Source organism: Rhinolophus ferrumequinum, chromosome 26 (genome assembly GCF_004115265.2).
Source record: "Rhinolophus ferrumequinum isolate MPI-CBG mRhiFer1 chromosome 26, mRhiFer1_v1.p, whole genome shotgun sequence".
Classification (NCBI taxonomy): domain Eukaryota; kingdom Metazoa; phylum Chordata; class Mammalia; order Chiroptera; family Rhinolophidae; genus Rhinolophus; species Rhinolophus ferrumequinum.
This window is the reverse complement of record NC_046309.1, coordinates 9,208,429-9,231,414: the sequence shown is the minus strand read 5'-3', so window position 1 is coordinate 9,231,414 and position 22,986 is coordinate 9,208,429. Positions and strand designations below refer to the sequence as shown.

Genomic DNA, 22,986 nt, shown 5'->3' with positions numbered 1-22,986 from the left:
ATGAATGGATAAATAAGACGCAGTGTATACATACAATGGAATGCATATAATTCAGCCTTAAAATGGAATGACATTCTGACACATGCTCTGACAGGGATGAACCTTGAGGACATTGTGCTAAGTGCCACAAGCCAGTCACACGAGGACACATACTGCCTTGTGTCCATTTACATGAGGCACCTCGAGCAGAATCACAGGAACAGAAAGTGGAATGGAGGTTGGGAATGTACTTGACACCACTAACTGTACATTTAGAAATGGTTAAGATTGTAAATTTTATGTTATGTGTATTTTATCACAATTAAACGTTTAAAACATGTGGGTTTGGGAGCATTTGGAATCCATAAGGCACACACGGTGGAGTGTCTATCCTGTGGGAAGCCTCTCCGAGCCACAGTGGCCCGGGGAGCCTGGCGAGCCCATCAGCAAGGCAGATGTCCCTGGGAGAGAAGACCCGTCACCAGGCAGCGCAGTCGGCTACCAAATAAGGAGGTGTCTGAGCTATAAATAGCTGTGAAGACTAGCTGAGGCATGCCCTGACTGTAAGATCAGCTCAGCTGTTCGCTGCCGGGAGCACAGGCACTGGCTCACTGTTTGTCTCCGTCGTCCTCAGGACCACCTGTCCTGCCAGGCCTCCAGCTCCGCCCTCCCTCTCACATCTGCCTACTGGCACCATCAGCCAAAGGCCTTGGGAGCTGGCGCTGACTAGGCTTTCAGGCCTGGCTGTGGTCGCAGGTGCCCCCGCAGTCGGGCAAGCCAGAGGTCAGGAGGGACCTCCCCTCCTAGATGACAGACAGGTGATGGAAGGGCGGGAGGTGAGGAGAGGTGTCCCAAGTTCCACAGCAACCTGGAGGCAGAGCTGGGAGAGGATGCCGTGAGCCCCACTCTGCCACATCTCACTGCCCCCTTGGTGCCAGGGCGTCCGTGAAGGACAGGTAAGAATCTGGAGTGGTGGCGGAAATAAATCTCTTCTCCTACGTGAGGTTGAGATGTTATCAGCTTGCCAGTGAGATGCCAATCTGCTGGGCTTAACACTTAACACACAGGAGGAGTAATTTTTTCTGTTTTCTGTATGTGTGTGTGTGTGTGTGTGTGTGTGTGTAAATATAAGAAGAGAACAGTGTGTGAAACCAATGTGCACAGTCTAAATTGAAAGGGTTCAGGATACACCACCCCCAAAATATGCCACTTGGGCATAAAAGTTATTTTGAGCTGCAGACAATTGAGAATTAGCAGATGCAGGAAGTGTTCTCTGCCTCCCGTCCCCTTATCCTCCTAGAAGCACAGGTTTCCCCGTGAAAGCGTCCCCTTCTCCCCTGTCAGAAAGAGGAAGCGACTGTCACTGCAGCTGAGGCATCAGCCTGGAGATGAGTCTGCAGAACCAAATCTTACTCACATAACCCTATCTTTCATGAGTCTCCCTCGTATATTTCCTAGTCACTTCCCCACAACTTTATGGTTCCTTGATGCTCAAACCCCCTTTCCTTTTTCAAAACTGTGTATGAGCCCCTGTATTTCATATACAGTTTTTTAAATCACATTTTCAACATTGAGATATTATTTACATACAATAACATATGCACATCTTAAGTGTTGTTCAATGAATTTTGACAACCGCGTACAGCCATGCGGTGGCCACCCAAACCAAGAGAGAGAAAACCCCATCACCCCAAAATGTCCCTTCCTGCTCCCTTCTAGTCAATTCTCTCATTTCAACACTATAATCACTCTGTGAATCCTATTACCACAGATTAGTTTTGTCCTTTTTTGGATTTTTATATCAAAGGAACAGTGCCGTGTGTATTGTTTTGTGTCTGGCTTCTTTCCCTCAACATGCTGTTAGTGAGTTTCTTTCAAATCATTGCCCAGGGCAATAGTCCTTTCCTCCTTCTTGGTAGGTAGAATTCCATTGTATGACTGCACCGTGACTTGTTTATCCATTCTTCGCACTGTACAAAGTTCTTATTTTTACTATACACACACTTATCAGTCTTTTGCTTTATAGTTTGCCCTTTGTACGTCTTGTCAAAGAACTCCATCCCCACCTTGAGGTCAGAAGGATATTCTCTCATATTGCCTTCTAAAATTAGCTTTTTAGATTCTGATTTGTTTCAACCAGCAGTTAAATAGTGCTTACCAAGTTCTAACCCCTTAAAAATATTAACGAGTTTAAACCTCATAAAAGCGCTATGTCTTATTTCAGTTTTATAGCAGAGACGTTTAGTACCTTGCTCAGAGTCCCACAACTAGTGAACGTGGAGCCAGGGTTCAAACCCATGCAGTCTCCAGCTCGAAGAGCTGACATAGTATTTCGTTGGATACCTGGAATTTATTTGTATGCATGGTCCGAGATGAGGGACCCATTTTCTTATTTTTCCATATGGAAAACCACTTTCCCCTGTACCAGATGGCAGTGTGATTCAGAAGTGAAGCCCCTTCAGAACAAATCACTGGTCTTTCAGCACTAAAAAAATAATAATAAAAAGAAAAAAGACCAAGTACATGCTCTCTCCTTGAGCACCCAGTCTCTCCCCACCCCCGGCTCTGCAGGTCTTCAAGGGTGGTAGGGAGGCTCTCTCTTCCATCTGGGGCCCTGGCCTTTCCTTTCTAATACAGTGCAAAAGCACCCCAAAACCCTTTCCCAGCCATACAGGGGTCAGCAGAGGTTTGAACTGGGAAACAGTATGATGAAGCACTGGCGTCCTGGTGTCCATTGTCGTGAGACTAGCACGACCCCCCCAGGGTGGGGATGGGTCCCCGAACCTGAGGAAGTGAGTGGGGTGGGGCCTGGGAAGGAACGGAGGGCGCAGTCCCCGACAGCTTGTTTGAGCTGTTTCAGGGACTGGAAGCAAAGCCAAGACGCAGCGACATGTCTGACGTGTGGGTGTGTCTGTGGGAAGAGGATTCATGGGGAGATGCCGTGGGGAGTTGCGGGTACGGAATCCCCGGTGATCGCACGGGTGGTGGGTGAAGAGTCGCTGGGGATGCTGCTGTCAGCTCGTGCCGTGGAAAGAAGCTTCTCTAAGAAGCAGAGTCTTTAACAGCCATGAGGGATTGTCAGTGTCCGTCTGTGGTAGTTAGGTTATCCGTCACAGGGGCTGCGGCGACAGTAGCCCCAAAGCCCCCGGCCTCAGAGCCAGACACCAAGAAGGGGGCTGCCTCCCCCCTGAAGTTGGGGCATGGGTGCTGCTGCTTCTACCCTCGGCAGCTCGTTTGGGTCTGTAACCTTGGGCAGCTACAGGCTCAGTGTATCCCACGCACGTAGCTTTACTTCCCCTTGTCCCCCAATGGCTAGTTTCATCTTTCATGTTTAATTGAAATGTAATTCATGTACCATCAAGTTCATCCTCTTAAAGTGTACAGTTCGTTTTTTAGTGAGGTCACCAAGTTGTGCCACCATCACCACTATGTCATTCCAGAACATTGTCATCACTTCAAAAAGATCTCACCTTTTTGCTGCTGCGGGTGGCAGGATCGCCGATGCCGGGGGTGGAGGAGCAGGGCTTTGGGATGCTCCTTTCCTTTTCCACACACAGTTTCGAGCGAAGAGGCTTCAGTGTTTCCCTGAAGGTGAAGGTCATCAGTGTGTGTGTCTGGGGGTGAGGGGCCCAAGGCAAGCTGTGTTGCCTCAGACCATAGAGGGTCTGGGTGTTAGGGTACCTGCTGGGGTAGGCAGGTACGGCCAGGGAGGGGGCTGGCAAGTCAAGGGGTAACATTCAGGACGGGCCCCACTCCACAGGTATCTCCCCCTAACCACCAGTCTCAGCTTTGAAAGCTACAGATGAAAAAATAGGTGCTGTAATAAATCACAAATTCCCAACTGAGCGGGTCCGGCGGGGAGTCAGGCCCCAGGCCTATCACCTCTTTGGTGAGAGGTTTGAAGCCGGCTGTGTCCATTGTTCTTAGGCATCTAGGTTAATACACCTTTGAGATGCCAGAAGTCATAACCGTGAAGGCCTAACCACCCTCAAGAGAGCACATGACAGTAAGTATCCTGTCATCTAATCCCCGCCTTGCCTTCTCCCACCTCCATGTAATCTTCCTTACATTCCCTCCTTAATTTCAAATTAAAAGAACCTGCAAAAAAGAACCTGCATAAAAGAACCTTCTCCCACCTCCATGTAATCTTCCTTACATTCTCTCCTTAATTTCAAATGAAAAGAACCTGCATAAAAGAACCTGCAAAACTGTCATTCTCCAGAGCGTTTGAGATTTTGCTTCCCTGCATATGTCGTCAATTTGGCTCAAATAAGCTCTTATAAAAATTATCCACAGGTTTGGACATTTCTTCCATTGACAAAGCCACACTTTTGGGGTTATACAGGTCAAGAGGCAGCAGTTGAAACAGAAATGCCTTGTAGGGCGTCATGCAAACTGTTAGCACCACAGGTAGTTTATCTCAGAAGCTCTGGGGGAAGGGAAGACCGAGTTCTGGGGGCAAGGGGAAGAGGCGGAGGCTGGCCTGTCCAGAGCGGATTAGAGAAAGGCCAGCAGAGAGGAAGACCAGGTTTTAGCACATTGCGTTGTCCTAAGGCTCCATCTGTCATTCCTAGAGCTTGCAGGAAGGGCATTGAAGAATTCCTTCACAATTTTCTGGCCCAATCCTGGAGCAGTAAGAAAACAAAGTTTCAGAGGAATCGATGTAGACCCAGCAGGAGTTACTTTTGGGATTCATACCTGTGGAGTGAGTGGAAGGAAACAATTGCATAGAGGAAGAAGTTTGCATTTATCTTATAGAAATACGTGTGTGGCTGATAGGTGCCCAAGGTTAAAATAATTGCCCTGGAATATAAACGCATTACGACGTTATTGCTGTGGGGTGTGTGTGTTTGGGAGGGGAGGTAACAGGTACGTAACAAAACGTATCCTTTAAACTCTTTTTAAGGGTACGGTTGGGTGGCATGATGTACATTCCCACTGTTGTGCAACCATCACTGTTTTGTGTTTTTAAAGAGCAATATTTTGACATGGCTACAAAGTGCAGGATGGTGATGGTACAGCTTGGTGTAGCATGGGCCCTTACCCCCACTGACTCCTCCTGAGGGTAAAGGTCCCCATCTTGAGATATGGGGCAGCTTCTGGCTTTACTCTGCTTCCACAGTCCCATCTCCTTGTAGCAGGGTCTCGACTAGCCTCACCTGGCCCGCCCGAACCAAGTATAGGGGGCTGATGGACCCCACGCTGCTGGCATGACACCGACCCCCTCACTCTGTGAGTAACCCTGGTGGCTGGCCCTTGCTTGGGTACAGGGCTGCCGTGCCACCCCAGTTCCTGCTCCGTTCTCCCAGGCCAGATAAACCAAGCCAGGGAGGGGAGAATAGCATCTTCTGCCAGAGAACTGAACTAAATCCCAGGTACCGGGGCTCAGGACTTGGTCCGCTGCGTGGGGAGTTGTCTGCTGGCCAGGCCCTGTCAGCTGGTCTCCTGCTTGCAGGCTTGTCAGGTCCTGCTGCTACCCAGAGCCCCACTGGACAAGCCCTTTCACACCTGTCCAGGGACCTGGTGAGAGAGTAAAGGGTGGGACCTCATGAATCTGGAATTCTCTGCCAGAAAAACAACTCAGTCCACATTCCGCCCAAGCGGGTAAGGCAATTAACGCTATTGTAGGCAGGACAGCCTGTTGTGAGGTTTGGTTGCAGGATGTAACCTGTGTCTTCTCAGGATCATTGTTGGGGTTACTCTCCTCTCAGTAGAGGAAAGTAAGGGGCAGGTAAGGAGCCCAGGGCTCCTCAAAAGTGAGTCTGTTTGTTCCCTGGCCTAGTGCAGGGAAAGCTGGCACCAAGCTTCTGTGATTGGGGACAAAAAGAAGTTAGAGGTTGGCAGCTGAACCACACCCAAGAGTGGGTGAGGGCAAGGTGTGGTCACTGGACAAGCTTGGGAGTGAAGTTAATTGGCCTTGACAGGTGCCAGCTCACCTGCCTTTTCTTTTCTTGCTAACCTTTGCTCAGGCCAGAATCTCTCCAGCCTCCTCTGCCTATGTCAGCCCTTCCTATCCCACATCTATGCCCCAGGACGTCTGAGCTGAGCTCGCCAGCCTTGCCCTCCTCTGAGTTCACCCCCACAGCAATCCCTTCTCTGGGTTTTTTGGGGCCTAACCTGTACCGCTTTGGGTTTACTTTCAAGCCTGTGCAAGGTACTTGGAATAATGGGACCTTTGTTTGAAAAACCAAAACAAAACTGAACTCACCAGGTTTGATCTGCTCAAATGAGTGTGGCCTCTCTGTGGCCCCTGGCAAGCTTATACCCATTTCACTGATTCATTGATGCTTTTAGTCTTCAGAGCATTTTAGAAGCTCTAGGGTAATACTGAACTGAGGACATACGTGCAGAAGTCTTATTTCCAAAACTCGGCCCTAACTTTACTCTCTGTTAATGAACCTGAAGGGGGAATTTGCACCTAAGGAAGGTAGGAGATCAGTCACCTGAAGAAGTGAGTCATTTAAGGCAGAGTCCTGTAAGTGTTTGGAGACATTTGGGGAACTTCCAGCCAATGATTGGTTCTAGGGGCTTAGCCCCAGACAGGTCAAGGTGGACCCCAAGAATCTGCTCTCAAACTAGTATTCCAGGTGAAGCTGATGGAGGTGGCACCAATCAGCCCCGAGAAACACGGGGCCCTCTCTGAGAGATATTGCCGGGAGGTGATGATATAGCTGAAAGAAAGGGTGGTGCCCCTCGTACCTGTGGGTGGGAACGGAAAATGGTACAGCCACTGTGGAAAAGTGTGATGGTTCCTCAGAATTTCAAACGCAGAAATTACCATACGACCCAGCCATTCCTCTCCTAGGTGAACATCGCCAACAGGTATTCAAATACACACGTTTGTAGGAGCACTAATCATCACAGCCTTAAGGTGGAAATAACCTGAATGGCCGAATGGATGAAAGGATAACAAAATATGATACTGCCATATGATGGGATATCAATGAGCCATAAAAGGGAACGAAGTATTGATACACGCTACAATGTGCACGAACCTTGAAAACACCATGCTGAGTGAAAGGAACCAGGCAGAAAACATACTGTGATTCCATTCATATGAAATATCTGCAAAAGGTAAACCCTGAGAGAGAGCAGATTGGTGGTTGTCCGGGGCTGGTGGGGAGGAGGGACTGGCAGTAACTTCGCGATGGGTAAAGGATTTCTTTTGGGTGATGAAAATGTTTGTAGTGTTTGCACACCACTGCCAATGTACTCAATGCCACTGAATTGTTCACTTTCAAATGTACTTTTATGTTATGTGAATTTCACCCCAATAAAAGAAATGGGGCAATGGAGGTGCCAAGGATCAAGAAGCCAGCAGGGTCACCTAGCACGACCCAGGAAACAGATCCTCTGGGGGACAGGGAGGTCTGTCCGGCTCCTCCCGCACCCCACGTCTCCCCCGGGGAGCTGTCCCTCCAGACTTTCCACTGCCCTTTGCTCTGACTTCATACTCACCAAGCAACCTTCTGCTTATTAATACGGCCTCCTAGGTAGGTGCTTGGTGCTGAAACAAAGTATGTGACATGCTGGGAACGGCTGTCAGTCAGTAGACAGGTCGACTCCCCTCGATCAAGTATTCCTTGGCTCTGTGGGGTCTGCATCTGTCTCTCATGAGCCTGCCGCCTGCGAGAGATAGCCATTCTTAGTCCTGTTGTGGGAATTGTGTCTTTGGGTGGCAAACACTGAGTAAGAGCCTGCTCTGTGCCAGGCACTGGTTTTAGGCTCAGGGAGTTCAGTAGAGCACATGACGGACAGAGTTCCTTATGGGGTTTACATCATGGTGATGGGCAAAAGGAAATGCTCAATAAACCAGAGCTGATCCCGTTATTCTTAGTCTGAGCGGTAGGAGGTTTTGCGGTAACTTGTAAGAATTCATTCTTCCTCTTCCCAGCGGTGGGGAAGGCTGCCTCCTCCCTCAGATTTGCTATCTGCGGCCTCTTGCCAAGATACGCCAGCCGCACCTGCTCCCGTTCACCCCTTCCCTTGCCCACCAGTGTCTCCAATCATCTGTAGCAATAAAATCCACCTGGCGTTCCTGTTCCAACTATTTTTCGTGACCACATGCTTCACTGTGAATTGACACACAAAAATGAATGCTGCGAAACACATACACGTCCTGCAGGGAGAAAGTATGCTTTGATTGGCATGACAGGACTTGGTTCCTGGTCGGATGGCTGTTGTGAGGTCACGCAAAGGCTGAGTGGTGGTGACCTGGGCTGGCACACTCGGGCCTCGTCACCATGCTCTGTTTCTCAACCCAGATGGCATCCCCCACCCAGACTCTGCCTACACTGCGAGCGGGGATCGCACCTCTACTTTTCTCTCTTGCCTCTGACCGGCCCCAGCCTACTTTACCGCTTTGCAAGTTGTAGACAGTTTGTTCGTTGATTTAGTTTGAACATCGGCCGGGATGGGTGGGACGCTGGGAAGGCTGTAGGAGGGGCCGCCAGGGTCCCATGATGCACTGCTTCTTGACCAGGGTGCTGGTTACACGGCTGTGGTCATTTTGAAGGTTTGTCAGCCTGTATGCTCAAAGATCTGAGCACTTTGCTGCATGTATACTTTACATCCAGCAAAAATTTAAAATGAAAAGAGGTCAAATGTCCTAAGATACTTGTACAAAGAGGTTTTTCTCAATGCTCTTTATGGCATTAAAAATGAAATATCCTGCACGCATCAGTCTCGAGGCTTGGTGACATAACTTTTAGTACATCTATAAAATAGAATATTATACAATCACTAGACATATTGATAAAGACGTATATTTATTCACTTGGAGGTGTTAAGTAAACAATATAATAGGAAATAAGTTAGCAAAGAAAGTATATTCCAAAATATTAAAAGTGATCACCTCTGGGCAGAATACTGGCATTAATAAAATTAACTAATCTGAGGAGCTTGTTAGGTACAAATCCCTGAACCCCCACACTCAGAGATTCCCGTTTAGTCTCCCCCCAACCCCCAACCACACACCGACCCAGGTTAACTGTTACGCGTAGCCTGGTTCCTACCATTTGGGGGTCCCTGGGCCTCTCTGAGAATCTGATAAAAACGATGCATCCTCTCCCGTGGAAATGGATACGAATCTTGGATACGTTTGGGGAGAGATGGTCCATGACTCCAGGGAAGAACCCCTAATGTGCAATGACAGGTCAACCTCCTCAGCTTTTTCCCAGAAGAATCCTTTCTCCCGATTCCCCACAGGTTAAGAACCTCCACCAGGTGGCACAGGCCCCTAGGCCACTGCCAGGATCAGAGCACACGGCTTGTGTGCGTTTTCCCCGGGGCGGCTGGTGCCATCGGAGGGGATGCGCTAGTGGATGGGCAGCGGGAGGTGGGCCTTGGTGGGGGCCGCAGAGTCTGCTGAGAACGGGCCTGTGCCGCCGCCCGCCGTTCGCCCCCTGCCTTGCGCTGGGGCCCTGGCAGGAGCGCACTGGGAATGTGGCCGTCTCCTGCACCTTCCTGCCCCGGCCACGGTCCACAGGAGGCCATCGCCTTGACGGCTGTGCAAGTCTAATGAAGCGCCCCCTCTTGTGAAGACCGGTAACGGCCGCCCCTCCGTTTATCCATGTCCTGATTTGGTTATGCTGACCTGGGCCCTTACAGCCAGATGGAACCATGTCATGGGGATAAACGGGAATAGGGCCAAAGCCATGGCTTGTGCGTTTTAAGATGAGCTCTGTGATACTCCATGCTCGTGAACTTTGGGACCCTAAGAACATTTATTAACAGATCTGACGATTTCCTCTTTTTGTGTGTACCTCGAAAGTTATGGATGGCTCAGGTAGTGGACGTTTCTGTGGCATCTGAGAGAAAAGAAGTCAGGTCCATTGGGAGGAGAGCAGTCGGTGGTGCGACAAGAACAGCCTGGGCCACCAGGTGGCATCACTGGCCTCTCTGGAAGCGCAGCTCATCCCAGGGAGCCAAATCTTTGGAGCCCAGCTCTCACTAGTCCACAGAAAGGCCAGTCCTTTCCCCAGGGGACTTGGGCCTTGAAACCTGTGGGCAGAGTGTCTGAGGCGACACCACAGCCCTCCTCTCTGACACTCGCATTTGTCCCCAGCTGCGCCCAGAGGACAGCGTTGGTGGTAAGTCCCTGGTCGCTGCCCCTTCCCGTCTCCTCCTCCCTTCTCGGCTGCCAGGCAGAATAAGCCCGGGAAAGAGGACACAGGGCAGGATCGAGTTTTCTTAGCCCTGACATAATAAAAAGAAAACCCAAACACTTTTCCTTTGTTTAATATCTAAGCTTTAAAAAAATCAAAAATCCCCAAATCAACAACCCAAACAATCCATCTGAACGTCGGCGACATGCCTGGTCTCAGGTCCCCTTCGGGTGCTGTTCTGAAGACGAGGCACTTATGTGGCAGCTCTGGGGCCCTGGGGCCTGGGGACCATCCTGGCCTTTTCCCAGCACCTGTGACAACTGAGGACTCAACGGGTCAGAAAGGCCCCCAGGACTGTTTTTAAAACGTGGTGGTTGCTCTGTTCGCTCCAGGACAAAGTTTTCCTTTGAGGCTGGGCTGAGGGTTATTTCTTATGGAGAAACTTCATTTTGTTGCCTAAAAAAGAGAAAAACGAGAACGTTTCAGCAGGCAGACAAGGGGTTAAGTCCTGCCCGTTTGATCCTAGCTGCAGAGTGGACAGCTGTGACCTCCCAGGCCACCCCGGAGCCTCACCCCTGTGACCTTCTGGGTGTTGTCCACCCTCCCCACTGCCCCACGCCTCAGGTCGTCCCCAATAAAAATGGATCTTCCTTAGACGTGGGGATCGGGGCCGGTAGACAGCACGTGTAACGTGTCCCTGAGGAGTGAAGCGAGGAGGAAACTCCCAGGGGCACACCACCCCGCGTGGCCATCTGTCCGTCCTGCATGGGGGACAAGCGAGCCCATCCGCTGGTCCTTGTGAGGTCCTCCTGGCCACGGTTCCTCCTCCCTGGGGTCTGCTCCCTCCTTCCTCTTTTTCAGTTTCTCCTTCAGCCTCCCTTTTCCGGTAACGGGGCTTTTTACTGATTAAACCGCAGTCCTCAGAATTCGACATTTCCACTTCCCAGGGAGCATTTGGAGGCTGGCCCAGGTCTTTACTGCCAGAAACCCTTCTCTGGGTCCATTCATCACGCTTCCTAAGCTCCATTCCGCAGAAGCTTTAGGAGGGTGGGGGATAACAGTGTAGCGGGACAGCCAGGGGCCCAGGAAAGCTGGAAGGGGACATTTGTGTCCTTTCTTTATACTTTGGGGTCAGATTAGAATAGAAGATTAAAATGCTGATTTAGCCTGCCCAGCAGAGGCTGGAGAGCTCTGCATTATTTAGGACCCAGCTCCGGTGGCGGGAACTGGCCGAGACCCCACGGACCAGACGCCTGGGCCTTACCCAGTCCCTTCAGGAACTTGTTGACACCGCTGTGTTCTCCACTGGGGAGTGTTTCCAGGTACTCCTGGGCTCGCACCTCAAACAGACCTGTGGACAAGAGAAATCCCAGCGACTTTAGTTCCTTCTCTTTGCACTTCTAAACATACCCATGTCCTTACTGCCATAGAAAAGAGAAATCGTGCTTCTGAGACCAGCTGCTCCTACAAACATGCTCTGAATCATAAGGTTTATAAGAGTTTTTATTACCCTTATAATTGCCCAACCTTGTACAATAACTGTCTTTAGAAAGCTGTAAAGCCAGCTCCTACAGGAAATCCTATTTTTATTTAACAAACACCTGCCAAGTGCCTACACTGTGCCAGCTATGTGGCTTCAGAGATGAACCAGACAGTCCTAGCTCTCAGGAGCTCCCGGGCTCGCCCGTAAGAGGGACCCCGGTCACATGGTGGACTTCCTGGGAATCTGCTGGCCATCTGTGAACCCAGGGAGGCGGGGCAGCCACCTCTTAGGGGCCTTCAGCTGTCCCCCCCGGGGCTGAGCCTCAGGCACTCTGTCTTCTGTTCTCACTGCTCTTCCACCGACAGCTCCCTCCACGCTACTTTGAAGATTTTATGTCTCGACCTCTCTATCAAATAGTGGTTTGTAAACAGATATTTATGTGGACCCAGCAGGCCTATTTAAGAGGATCCTTCCATCAGGTGCTGTGTGACTCACACTCTCTGATCAGTTTGCTTTGGTCTCTTCAGATACCCCTCCCCAGAACTGCCTGCAGTGTGGCCAGCCTCTGCCTTTACTGTGCAAAGAGCCCTGGGAATGGTTTGGTGCCTGAACTGAGTCTCTGTGAGCCCCGCAGCAGGAGGGTCCACCCTGGTCGCTGTGGGGCTGCTCCTTGGTGGTGAGCGTCTCTCCCTACTCAGGTCTAACTCCCGTCTGTGACAGCCTTCTTCAACATTACTTGTTTTCAGATTCCCAAAAGGGGCTTAAGATGATGTAAGAAAGAGACAGAATGACTTCCTCCTCTTTCCTCACATCTCTTCCTCCAGCTCCCTCCCAGGACCTGTGATGGAGCCCAGCAGACAGGGCCAGGGAGAAGGCAGCAGAGAAAAGAACTCCACGGGGAGGAGGGAGGTAGGGGAATAGACGACCCGCAAGCTCCCCGGTGGAGGAGGGACTTCACTGTCCTATCTCCTCTGTGCCAGCCCCTGGGCATCAGCGGGCACTCATGCAAAGCAGAGGGCACGGGGCCATTCTCTCCTCCTCTGTCTCATCCCAGCCTGCTTCTGCCTGCTAGCTCCTCCATGGTGGAAAGAAGCAGGGAGGGAGGACAGAAGGGATGAGAGGAAGCCTGAGGAAAAGGTGAGGGGCCGCAGAGGGAGGAAGGAAAGGGTGCCATGAGAGTCTCATCAAGCTGGAGAGAACAGCACAAAAGGAGAATTGGCCCCTGGAACCTGGAACATGGTTCTTGGAGAGGCTGGCAGAGGGGAAAGAGATGGCTGAGGAGACAGATGGCAGGGGCGGTTTTCAGTAGCTCAGAGGTACAAGGACGAAGGTTTTCCAGGCGTGGATGCCCGGCTGCTCCTGCGTGTGCCGGGCCCGTGACCTTTGCCCTGCTCCTCAGCCACTGGGGTCTGGCCATCCCCAGCTGTCTCAGCCCCATATGGAAGACACCCCCTAACCTTTGGCATCCTGCCGGCGCAGCTCCCGCTCCTGGATGAAGCCCCGGAACATCTGGGTCTCCATGAACACCTCCAGGAAGCGGCGGAGGCTCTTGGAGGAGACAGCTTTGCGAAAGGCCTCTCGCTGCAGGGTCCTCTCCTCACGCTCGCCCGCCGTCAGGAACAGGGAGTAGTGGCCCACGATCTCCACGAAGAAGCGGACAAAGGCTTCAGACACCACCTCGTTCAAGGGGCTGGACTCGGGGCCTGAGCAAAGGGGAAGGGAGGACGGGTGAGGGCAGAGCCTCTGAAACAAGCCAATTAGTAACACAAGGAACTGCTAACTCTCTCGATGGCAGGTTGCAATGCTCCACAGAAAGGCGGCCCGAAGTTAGTCAATCCTTTCTACCCCCTCCCCTTTAAACAGATATTTTAGGGGCAAAATGGGGGAGGAGGGAAAACTTTTCCCCACAGTTCACTGTTAAAATGAGATCTAGACAAACGGGCTTCCCTTGTCCGCCTTCCTACCGAACCCAATGTCAAGTGGAGTGGACGGCCATCGTCCCCTGGTTCCCTGACTAACCCCTGAAGGGGGAGACGCAGTGTGGGAGGTAGCTGAGCGTTTACCATGCTTGCAGCCTGGGGGCCCGTCCTCCTGGTCCAAAGCCAGGTCATTCCTCTGTTCCAGGATGTGTTCCAGGGCTACCTGAAGCTTCCGAGGCAGAATGGAATCCTCGTCGTCCATCTGGAAAGCAGAACAAACAGGCGGGCCGTTGTGCTGGGGCTTTTGGCCAGGGGGACGCACTGGGCACACCGCAGGGCAGGCCTGGCCCGGTTTCAGGTTAGTGGAACGAACACGACTTGAGAGTCAGAGGTCTGAGGTGTGAATCTTTAGTCCACTTTTTATGAGCGGTGTGAGCCTCAGATTCCCCTTTTGTAAAGTGGGCTTCTAATCAGTATTTTTCTCATTATGAAGATTAAATGCATTACACAAGACATTGATGAAAGAAACGGAAGACACAAATAAATTAAAAGACGTCCTGTGTTCATGGATTGGAAGAATTAATACTGTTAAAATGTCCATACCACCCAGAGTGAGCTACAGCGTCAACACAATCCCTATCAAACTTCCAATGGTGGGGCGGCCAGTTGGCACAGTTGGTTAGAACACAGTGCTTGTAACACCAAGGTCGCCGGTTCGATTCCCACATGGGCCAGTGAGCTGTGCCCTCCACAACTACACTGAAAACAACGACTTGACTTGGAGCTGATGGGTCCTGGAAAAACACACTGTTCCCCAATATTCCCCAATAAAAAAAATTAAAAAAAAAAACCCAAAACAAAAATAAAAAATTCCAATGGCATTTTTCACAGAACTAGAAAAAAAAAAAACCACCAATCTGAAAATTCACATGGAACTACAAAAGACCCTGAATAGCCAAAGCAATCCTGAGAAAGAAGAACAGAATTGGAGGCATCATGATTCCTGATTTGGAATTTAATTACAAAGCTACAGTAGTCAAAACAGGATGTTACTGGCAGAAAAACAGACATATAAATCAATGAAACAGAATCAATAGTCCAGAAATAAATCCATACATATACGGTCAACTAATAGTTCATAGGGAGCCAAGAATATTCAAGGGGGAAAGCATAGTCTCTTTAATAAATGGTGTTGGGAAAACTAGGTATTTACATGTAAAGGAGTGAAACTGGACCCACCCCTATCTTACCCTACTCACAAAAATTAACTCAAAAGGGATGAAGACTTAAATATAAGGCCAGAAGCTGTAAAACTACTTGACAAAAGCATAGGGAAGAAACTCCTTGATATTGGTCTTGGCAATGGTTTTTTTGGATATGAAGCCAAAAGTTCAAGCATCAGAAGCAAAAACAAACAAGGGGATTACATCGAACTAAAAAGCTCTGCATAATCAGCAAAAGAAAAAGGCAATCTGCAGAATGGGAGGAAATATTTGCAAACCATCTATATGATAAGGGGTTAATAGCCATATTATGTGGGGAGCTCATATAGTTCAATGGCTAGCAAAAAACAAAAACCCCAACCTGATTAAAAACTGGGCAAAGGATCTGAATTGACATTTTCCCAAAGACATCCACGTGGCCAACAGGTACATGAAAAGATGCTCAACATCACTAATTATCAGGAAAATGCAAATCAAAATCTCAACAACATACCACTTCAGACCTGTTAAAATGGCTGGTATCAAAAAGACACGAGATAACAAGTATTGGTGAGGTGCACTGTTGGTGGGATTGTAAATTGGTGCAGCCAGGAAAACAGTACGGAGGTTCCTCAAAAAATTAAAAATCGAAAAAAAATAAAATAAAAGTAAAAAAAGAAAAATTTAAAAATTGAACTACCACATGATCTAGCAATTCCGCTTCTGGGTATATATCCAAAGGAAATAAAATCACTATTTTGAAGAGACATCTGCACCCCAATGTTCATTATAGCATTATTTATAATTGCCAAGACATGGAAACAACCTAAGTGTCCATCAGTGGATGAATGGATAACGAAAATGTGGTACACATACACTTAAGTACACTGGACTACTACTTATCCGTAAAAAGAAGGAAATCCTGCCTTTTGTGACAACATGGATGAACTTGGAGGGCATTATGCTAAGAGAAATAAATCAGATAGAGAAAGACAAGTATTGCATGTTCTCCCTTATATTTGGAATCTAAAAAAAGCCAAACTCATTAGAAATAGAGATTAGAATGGTGGTTGCTAGGGGCTGGGGTTGGGGAAAATGGGGAAATGTTGGGCAAAGGGGACAAACTTCCAGCTATAAGACGGGTAGGTTCTGGGGATCTGATGGACATCATGTGACTAAAGTGAATACATTACTATATGACATACTTGAAAGTTACTACGAGAGTAGGTCTTAAATGTTATCATCGCGCACACACGAAAGGTAGTTATGTGAGGTGAGGGCACCGTTCACTAACCTTGTTGTGGTAATCACCGCACAATACATATGTGTAGCAAACCATCATGGTGCACACCTTAAGCTGACGTATCTTATATGGCAATAATACCTCGATAAAGCTGGGGAAGGTGTTGAATGCAATACGATGAGCTTGTGAAAGTGCCTGGCACTTAGTGGGCACTCAAGCAATGCTTCACGCTGCTCCTACCCTACAGGACGGTTGTGCTGATCAGGGGACTCTGGCTGGGAAAGACGACCAGTGTGACCCTAAGCTGGCTTCATGATCTGGGCCCCAGAGCAGGGGAGCCTTAGGGAAGGGCCTCACCTGAGGGCCTCTGGGAAGTGATGGTGGACAGAACTAATGAGAAAAAAGGCATTACTGCGACAGAACTTCTCAGCGGTGTGGCAACTCCAAGTTTAAAAGCAATCCAACAGAATGCCCAGAAAACCTTTCTGCAATGCTTCTCTACAAGATCTGAAAGGAGTTAGACCTCTCTGGCAAATGACAGGAAGAAAATAACGTGTATTACTTTTCCAAATAATGAAAGTAGTTCATGGACATTATAGAAAATACAAGGACATATGAAAACAATTTAAAATCACCCATAATCTGTCTCCCTTTCAGTCTCCTACGCCAAGATACCAGCATTAATGTTTCGGTGAGTTTTCCTTTCGATTTTTTTTTTTTTTAAAGATTTTATTGGGGAAGGGGAACAGGACTTTACTGGGGAACAGTGTGTACTTCCAGGACTTTTTTCCAAGTCAAGTTGTTGTCCTTTCAGTCTTAGTTGTGGAGGGTGCAGCTCAGCTCCAGGTCCAGTTGCCGTTTTCTAGTTGCAGAGGGCACAGCCCACCATCCCTTGCGGGAATTGAACTGGCAACCTTGTGGTTGAGAGGACGCGTTCCAACCAACTGAGCCATCGCAAGCTCAGCGGCAGCTCAGCTCAAAGTTCCGTGCTCAATCTTAGTTGCAGGGGGCGGAGCCCACCATCCCTTGCAGGACTTGAGGAGTTGCACCCGCAACCTTGTGGTTGAGAGCCTACTGGCCCATGTGGGAATCGAACAGGCAGCCTTGGGAGTTAGGAGCATGGAGCTCTAACCGCCTGAGCCACCGGGCCAGCCCTTGATCTTTTTTTGAGGCAGATATTTATATCTATAGCTACATCTATATTTTTTTCTCTTCTTTTTAAAAAAACAAGATCAGCAAAATAATGCATATAATTTTGCACCCTGATTTTTCCACTTAATATTATATCATAAACTTTGTTATCAAATAGTCTTTAAAAGCATGTTGAAAAAGACAAAGGTCTACAGTGATAACTTATACAAAGATTCTCATCGTTAGAGAACCATTTTGTGACAAAACATGTGGGGACTGATCCTTTGCCAAACTCGTCCTCTTTGACCCCCCCAGCCTTCTGTCTTATCCTTAGACCAGCTCAGGCCCAGGATCGTCCAATCCCAGGCCCACCAAGGAGCCTTCCCTGAGCTGGAAAGCTGCGCCCCAAAGTCCAGAGGTAAAAGCAGAGAGAGCAGAGGGTGGAGGCCGCCTTCTCACTCACCTGCCTGAGGAACCGACTGCTAACAAGGTCGACCACAAGGACCTGTGAGACGAGGAAAATGGACTGTTACTGTCACCAGGGTTTCCGGGACATAGTGACAGGGTCTTAGCCTTCTTCTCTCTTGGCACCCAGAAAGGCAGCGGGGGTGGGGGTGGAATGGGCCATTTGTGGTTTCCTGACATTGGCACTGCAGCCACAAATGATGAAGAGAGGAGGTGGGGGGCAAGGGCTTTCCTGAATTGCACGCTTTCAACACCAACACCGCAGGCTGGAGCATAAGCTGGCTGAGGCAGAGCCTCTCAGACGGTTTGCAGTGCACGGTTACTGAGGTGGGTGAAAGAGGGCGAGGCGCCCTTGTTCCTGTGGCACTTGACTCTGCCACTCCCCACCCAGCGGTCCTCCCTCCTCCCTCCCAGATCCCCATTGGGCCTTGTCATTTCTCTTCATGGGACAGGAAGGGAGAAACCCAGAGGAGTGGATCTAACTGGGGAGTAAATCACACTGCACGTGCTACGCTTCCATTAGTCAAGACTTTTGGGATAAAACATCGGAACTCTCCCTCCTCAGAGGCGGGCTGAGACCCAGGGCCAGTACCAGGGTGAGGCAAGTGAGTGCCTAGGGCACAGAACTTCAGGAGGCACTCACTCGCAGGGCGATGCCAGTGCCCAGCTTTTGCTGGCAGGACCCTCACTCAGCACTCGTTGTAGGGAGGAAGAGCAGCGGCCCAACAGGGCACTGGCTCCTTCCTTCTCAAACACCCCGAGACTGAACTGAGCCATTTTAGGGACCCCCGGCTAACCAGACGAGCTCCTTGTAGCTCACAAACCCACACCTGAAGACCTAAGTCTGCTGGTTGGTATTTAATGGGTCCTTAGGACTACCTGGGCAGTTAGAGGACCCACGTGGGGGACCCAGGCTAAGTTTCAGGGCCAGGTGTGCCCCCAGGGGTTCAGGAGTGAGTGGCATCATCTAGTCCCCTACGGTTCCCTCTCTGACTGCTGGAAGTCCTCAGTGCCTGCGCACAGAGACTATTTAGAGGAAGGGGCTATGGCTAAAGAACCCCAGAAATGCCAAGGAGGGTGTCAACCTGAAAACTCAGCACTTGACCATTGAAACCATTTCAGTTGTTGCCTTTTTAACTGATACAAGAAAGGACCTATTTGTAGGAGCACAGCCTTTGTCAACTTTATCAGTCCAAATGAAACTGCCAATTCTCATGAGCTCTCACGCGCTTTCTGCCCTGTATTGGGGGTGGGAAGGAAAGGACAGGCTGGGTGGCTATTCATAGATTAAGTGTTTTTCACATCCAGGTATGTTGTTGTTTGCTGCCCTTCTCAATGCGTGTTCCTGCCAGTGGGTTTATTCAGAGGGAAAACTGAGTTTGCAGGCATGGAGACTGGGGGGCGGGGGGCTCTCGCATAGACAAAACCGTGAGGTCCCCGCTCCCCCAACATTGCTGGTCACACAGCCTCAGCCAGCAGTTCCCCTCTGCCCTCTGTCCCTCACGGGAAGGGAACAGGACAGACATCCCAGGAGCTCACCTCTTCCAGCGGCAGCTCCCTGAGCAGCGGCAGTGAACTGGTGAGCAGCCCGATGAGGAAGGGGGTGGGCGAGCACACGATGTCAATCATGGCTGGTGGCAGGACGGGGATGTAGGTGTGCTGCCAGGTGAAGGGGTAGATGGCTGCCACCATCGCGTGGCAGCACTTGGACAGCGTGCTGCAGCCGAGAGAGAAGGACAGAAAGGGTCCACTCAGGGAGGGAGGTGGGCAGCCTCCATGGAGGCGGAGGAGAGAACTGTCTGCGATCTATCCCACAGGTGTGTTGGTCAGAAAAGGTGTCACGCTCACACCAGGTGTGTCACGTAACCCAGTCCTGACACAGGTTACACCGGGCACACGCAGCCCCTGGGAGGTTTTCAGACATGGCTAGAGGGATGAATTGAATGCCCAGCTAAGTTTTATAAGAGTGCTTTCCCGCATGAGCTACATTCTTGCAAGATTTGGACAGACTCATTCACTTCCTCCCCGCTTCCCCACATCCGCCTTCGAAACCAAACCGCAAACAGCTAAAGTCTCTTTTCTCCCAGACAAGCATTGTGTTACTGAAGATGCTTTATATTCTCCCACCAGCTTTTTCTTTGTTCTCTTCCCCACTCTCTCAGCCAAGCGTGAGTGCCTAGGTGCCATCGGAGAAAACAGGACAACTCTCTTGGTATTCACATGGTGGCTGTCAGCTCCAAAAGGCTTCGTTTTGCGAAAGAGACACTCATGTAGTTACCCCTTGCCCAGAATTCAAAACTGAAATGCCAACATTGCAGAAATATGAGTGTCTTTTAAAGAATAAAGATCATAATGAAGCCTTTTGCTGCCAAGCACTGAGCCTCACTCTCCTGCATTCGCATTCAGTTTACCGAGTGAGTGGGTGGATTCGGGATAATCGTTTGGAGGTTCAGTTCTACTGCGTGGCAACACAGTGATGACTGGGGCCTTTCGAGGTGGGTGACAGCTGACGTTCTCTTCTTCCTCACAAGCTTTCCTTATTGCTACCGTGTTTCCCTGAAAATAAGACCTAGTCGGACAATCAGCTCTAATGCGTCTTTTGGAGCAAAAATTAATGTAAGACTCGGTATTATATTATATTAATTATATTATATAAGACCCAGTCTTATAGTAAAATAAGACCGTATATCATTAATTGAGCCCCCAGCTTGGGTGAAATCATTTCTGTCTTTCAAAGGGTCTTCTCTCGAAGCAAAGACACTTTTTCCCCAAGGCACCACTTTCTCCCAGTTATTCAAGAATGTTAATACTTTTAATGAATTGCGTAGCATTTGTGTTTTAATTTCCTTGGTCTAGATATCACTGAATGTATAGCATTTACTTTGTTCTAACAGTTTTTATTTTAGGACTCATCTGTATTCACTGCGGCCAGTGTTCCAAGGTGATCTGCTCACGTATCCTGGTTGTGAGGTCATGACTTAGAAAACTAGAAGAAGATTAAAATATCAACAAGGATAATTGTGTCTAGAGCAGCCTTTTTCAGACTACAGTTTGCAACCCATTTTATAGAGTCCTGGAATAATTTTATTGGGTTGTGATTAGCATTAAAAACAACAACAAAAGAATAGAAAATAAGAGTTTTCTGCATTTTTTTCAGTTGTAAATAATCACCTATCTATATCTGTATCTGTGTGTGTGTGTGTGTGTGTGTGTGTGTGTGTGTGTGGTGTATAGATTGACTATTTCTCAGTGTGGACTGCAGTAGAAAGGGCTTGAAACCAATGATTTGGACCATTGGGGTGGGGGTGGGGAAGCAGGTAGAGAGTGATGGTTGAGTGGAATTTCATGTTACATATTTCACTGGGAGGTTGGCTTTCATTTCCAAGTGACTAGAGAGAATCCCTTACAAGAGACCCCCTCTAAGCACTTGGAATGAAACCTTTTGTATGAAACCCATTTCTTCTTATAGCACATTTCTTCTTCTCTCTGCTGTTACGGCACATTGTGTCTCCTCGCTGACACCCTATGCTGCCCTGCAGTATGGAGGGGGTCCCCCAGAGGCCAGGGAGGCCCCCGTTCAGCTGCAGTGACTGAACCAACTGGATGAGAAACATGTGTTTTAAAAAATGATAAGTAATGCCAGTGAGATAGGGAGGGAGAATACATGCTACAGAAAGAAAGATAAAATTCATTCAGTTCACTGGAGCGCAGAGAGCTGTAGGACAACCATATTCAGCTGTGATGGGGGCAAATGATGACAACTCAATGACAAAATGATGACAACTCAACCTGCTGGCCATGCAGGTAGGTGCTGCCGCTTTTGACTAGTGTTCCTGACAAGTGGTTTTTGCTTGTTTATTTGTTTTTTAAGTAGTCCGACTCTCTGTTGCAGCTGGATCCAAGTGTTTCCACACCTGGCTTTCACTGGCACCTCGCTGGCGGGCCTTGATGAGGGAGGCTCATTCGTCTTGCCCTCCAGCCCTCATCAACATTCTTAACAACAAAAAAAAGCCTCTTGAAACACTAGGAGGCAAGGTCAAATTCTGCAAATAATCCGTTAGTGGCAGCTTTTCTCCAAACATAAATAGTAGAGAAGAGGGATTATTGCGAGTGTAGCTGAGGTGTTTTTCTCAATCTCTGCAGCAGGTGTGAATGAAATTCTATCCCCTGACTTGTAAGGCTAGGGGAGTCATCCAGGGGGGTGGGCGCTGGGGGCTGCTAGGGTCGGTGGTCTCTCAGGGATGTGCAGAGGAGTCTCTGGTTCTGGGGACGCTTGGCATGGCTCCACAAGCACTGCCTTCCTGACACCTGCTGGTTGGAGGGGAGGCAGTGTTGTGGAGGGAGGTCCCAGGAAGACAGCCGGAGCAGCTGGCTTGCATTGAAGTGGGGGTGGGGGAAAAGTACACCAGGGACAGGCTGTGATCAATTTGTACAAAAGCAGGGGAGGGAGAAAATGCCCTAAGGGGCGTTTGGCTGGGACAAAGGGTTAAAATCTGGGCACAGTTAGAAGGGCTGGGTCCCAGAATGCTTTGCTCTTTGGTGGCAGTTCCTGGAGACATCAGGAGGCACTAGTGAGTGCTGACGTTCTCCTGGAGAAGACGCTTTGGTTCTGGTGCAACCCAGCCGCTGTGTCATCCATGGGGCAGCCTTCCAACTCACCCAGAAATCAGTAAGAGTTAAGCACAGAGCTTCCTCTAAGATGCCACCAGGAAAGTAAACGATGCGTTTCCTGAGTTAGACAGACACCCCAGGAATTGGAAGGAGGAGCGTGTCAATATCCTTTAGTATCCCAAGCAAAGTGCCTCTCCTACCAGTGCATTGTTCCCAGGAATAGGAGCGAAAGGTGCTACTCTGGTCTGGTGCCTGGTGTGACGTAGTGGGAGGTGGGTGTCACCATGCAGGGGCTGCCATATTCCATTACCGTACTTTTAAACCCTGAAGTAATGTGTCAACGAGTTTCAAAAGAACCCAGGCTGGGCCTCAAGAAAACTGTGTGATCTCAGGTAAAGCCCTTAACTTCTCCGGGCCTCAGATCCCCCTTCTGCAAAGTAAGGAATGTGGACTCGGTAATTTCTAATGTCCTTCCGGCTTTAACGTCTACAAACTACGAATCTGTGAGAGAGAGAAAGCCAGGAGCTGGAAATAGCTGACGCTGAAAAGAACCAGTGCTGGTCCTGGAAGGTAATTCCAGGGCTCATTAGCAGACAGGACAGAAGAGCAATGGTGACATCTCATGCTGAGAAACTAAAAGATAAAAGTGGGAGTGGTCTTGAGCTGCAGTAGCAAGCCCCCAAAAGACTATAACACAAAGCCAGGGAGGGATCTGACTCAGAGAGAAGAGCTGGAATGTTTCCAGCCCAAGATTCTGTTGTGATGGGTTTCGAGTAGAAGACAACAAGTCGTGGCTAATGCTAGTCTCTAAATCTTGCTCCAAATGTTATCTTCTTGGTGTTCATAT

The 22,986-nt window shown here is 49.2% G+C and overlaps 1 protein-coding gene and 1 long non-coding RNA gene across 3 annotated transcripts in view; one reads left to right on the top strand and one right to left on the bottom strand.

Moving 5' to 3' along the window:
- The first annotated feature begins 555 nt into the window (after window positions 1–555).
- Window positions 556–4,110, top strand: LOC117018330 (uncharacterized). The gene is made up of 3 exons (XR_004422215.1): window positions 556–935; window positions 3,420–3,570; window positions 3,907–4,110. It is a non-coding gene; the product is annotated as an uncharacterized LOC117018330 (long non-coding RNA).
- Window positions 4,111–9,069: 4,959 nt separating this feature from the next.
- The window catches only part of DENND2A (DENN domain containing 2A), a 79,192-nt gene continuing 65,275 nt past the window's right edge, over window positions 9,070–22,986 (bottom strand). Inside the window, exons 14-19 of one of the 2 annotated variants that reach the window (XM_033099098.1) lie at window positions 19,068–19,245; window positions 17,527–17,568; window positions 13,632–13,749; window positions 13,026–13,271; window positions 11,350–11,436; window positions 9,070–10,541 (exon numbers count right to left, since the gene is read on the bottom strand). In XM_033099098.1, coding sequence (XP_032954989.1) covers window positions 10,510–10,541; window positions 11,350–11,436; window positions 13,026–13,271; window positions 13,632–13,749; window positions 17,527–17,568; window positions 19,068–19,245 — 703 coding nt within the window. In that variant the 3' untranslated portion in view covers window positions 9,070–10,509. The remainder of the gene's footprint in view (window positions 10,542–11,349; window positions 11,437–13,025; window positions 13,272–13,631; window positions 13,750–17,526; window positions 17,569–19,067; window positions 19,246–22,986) is intronic. The other variant, XM_033099099.1, reaches the window with a different exon arrangement.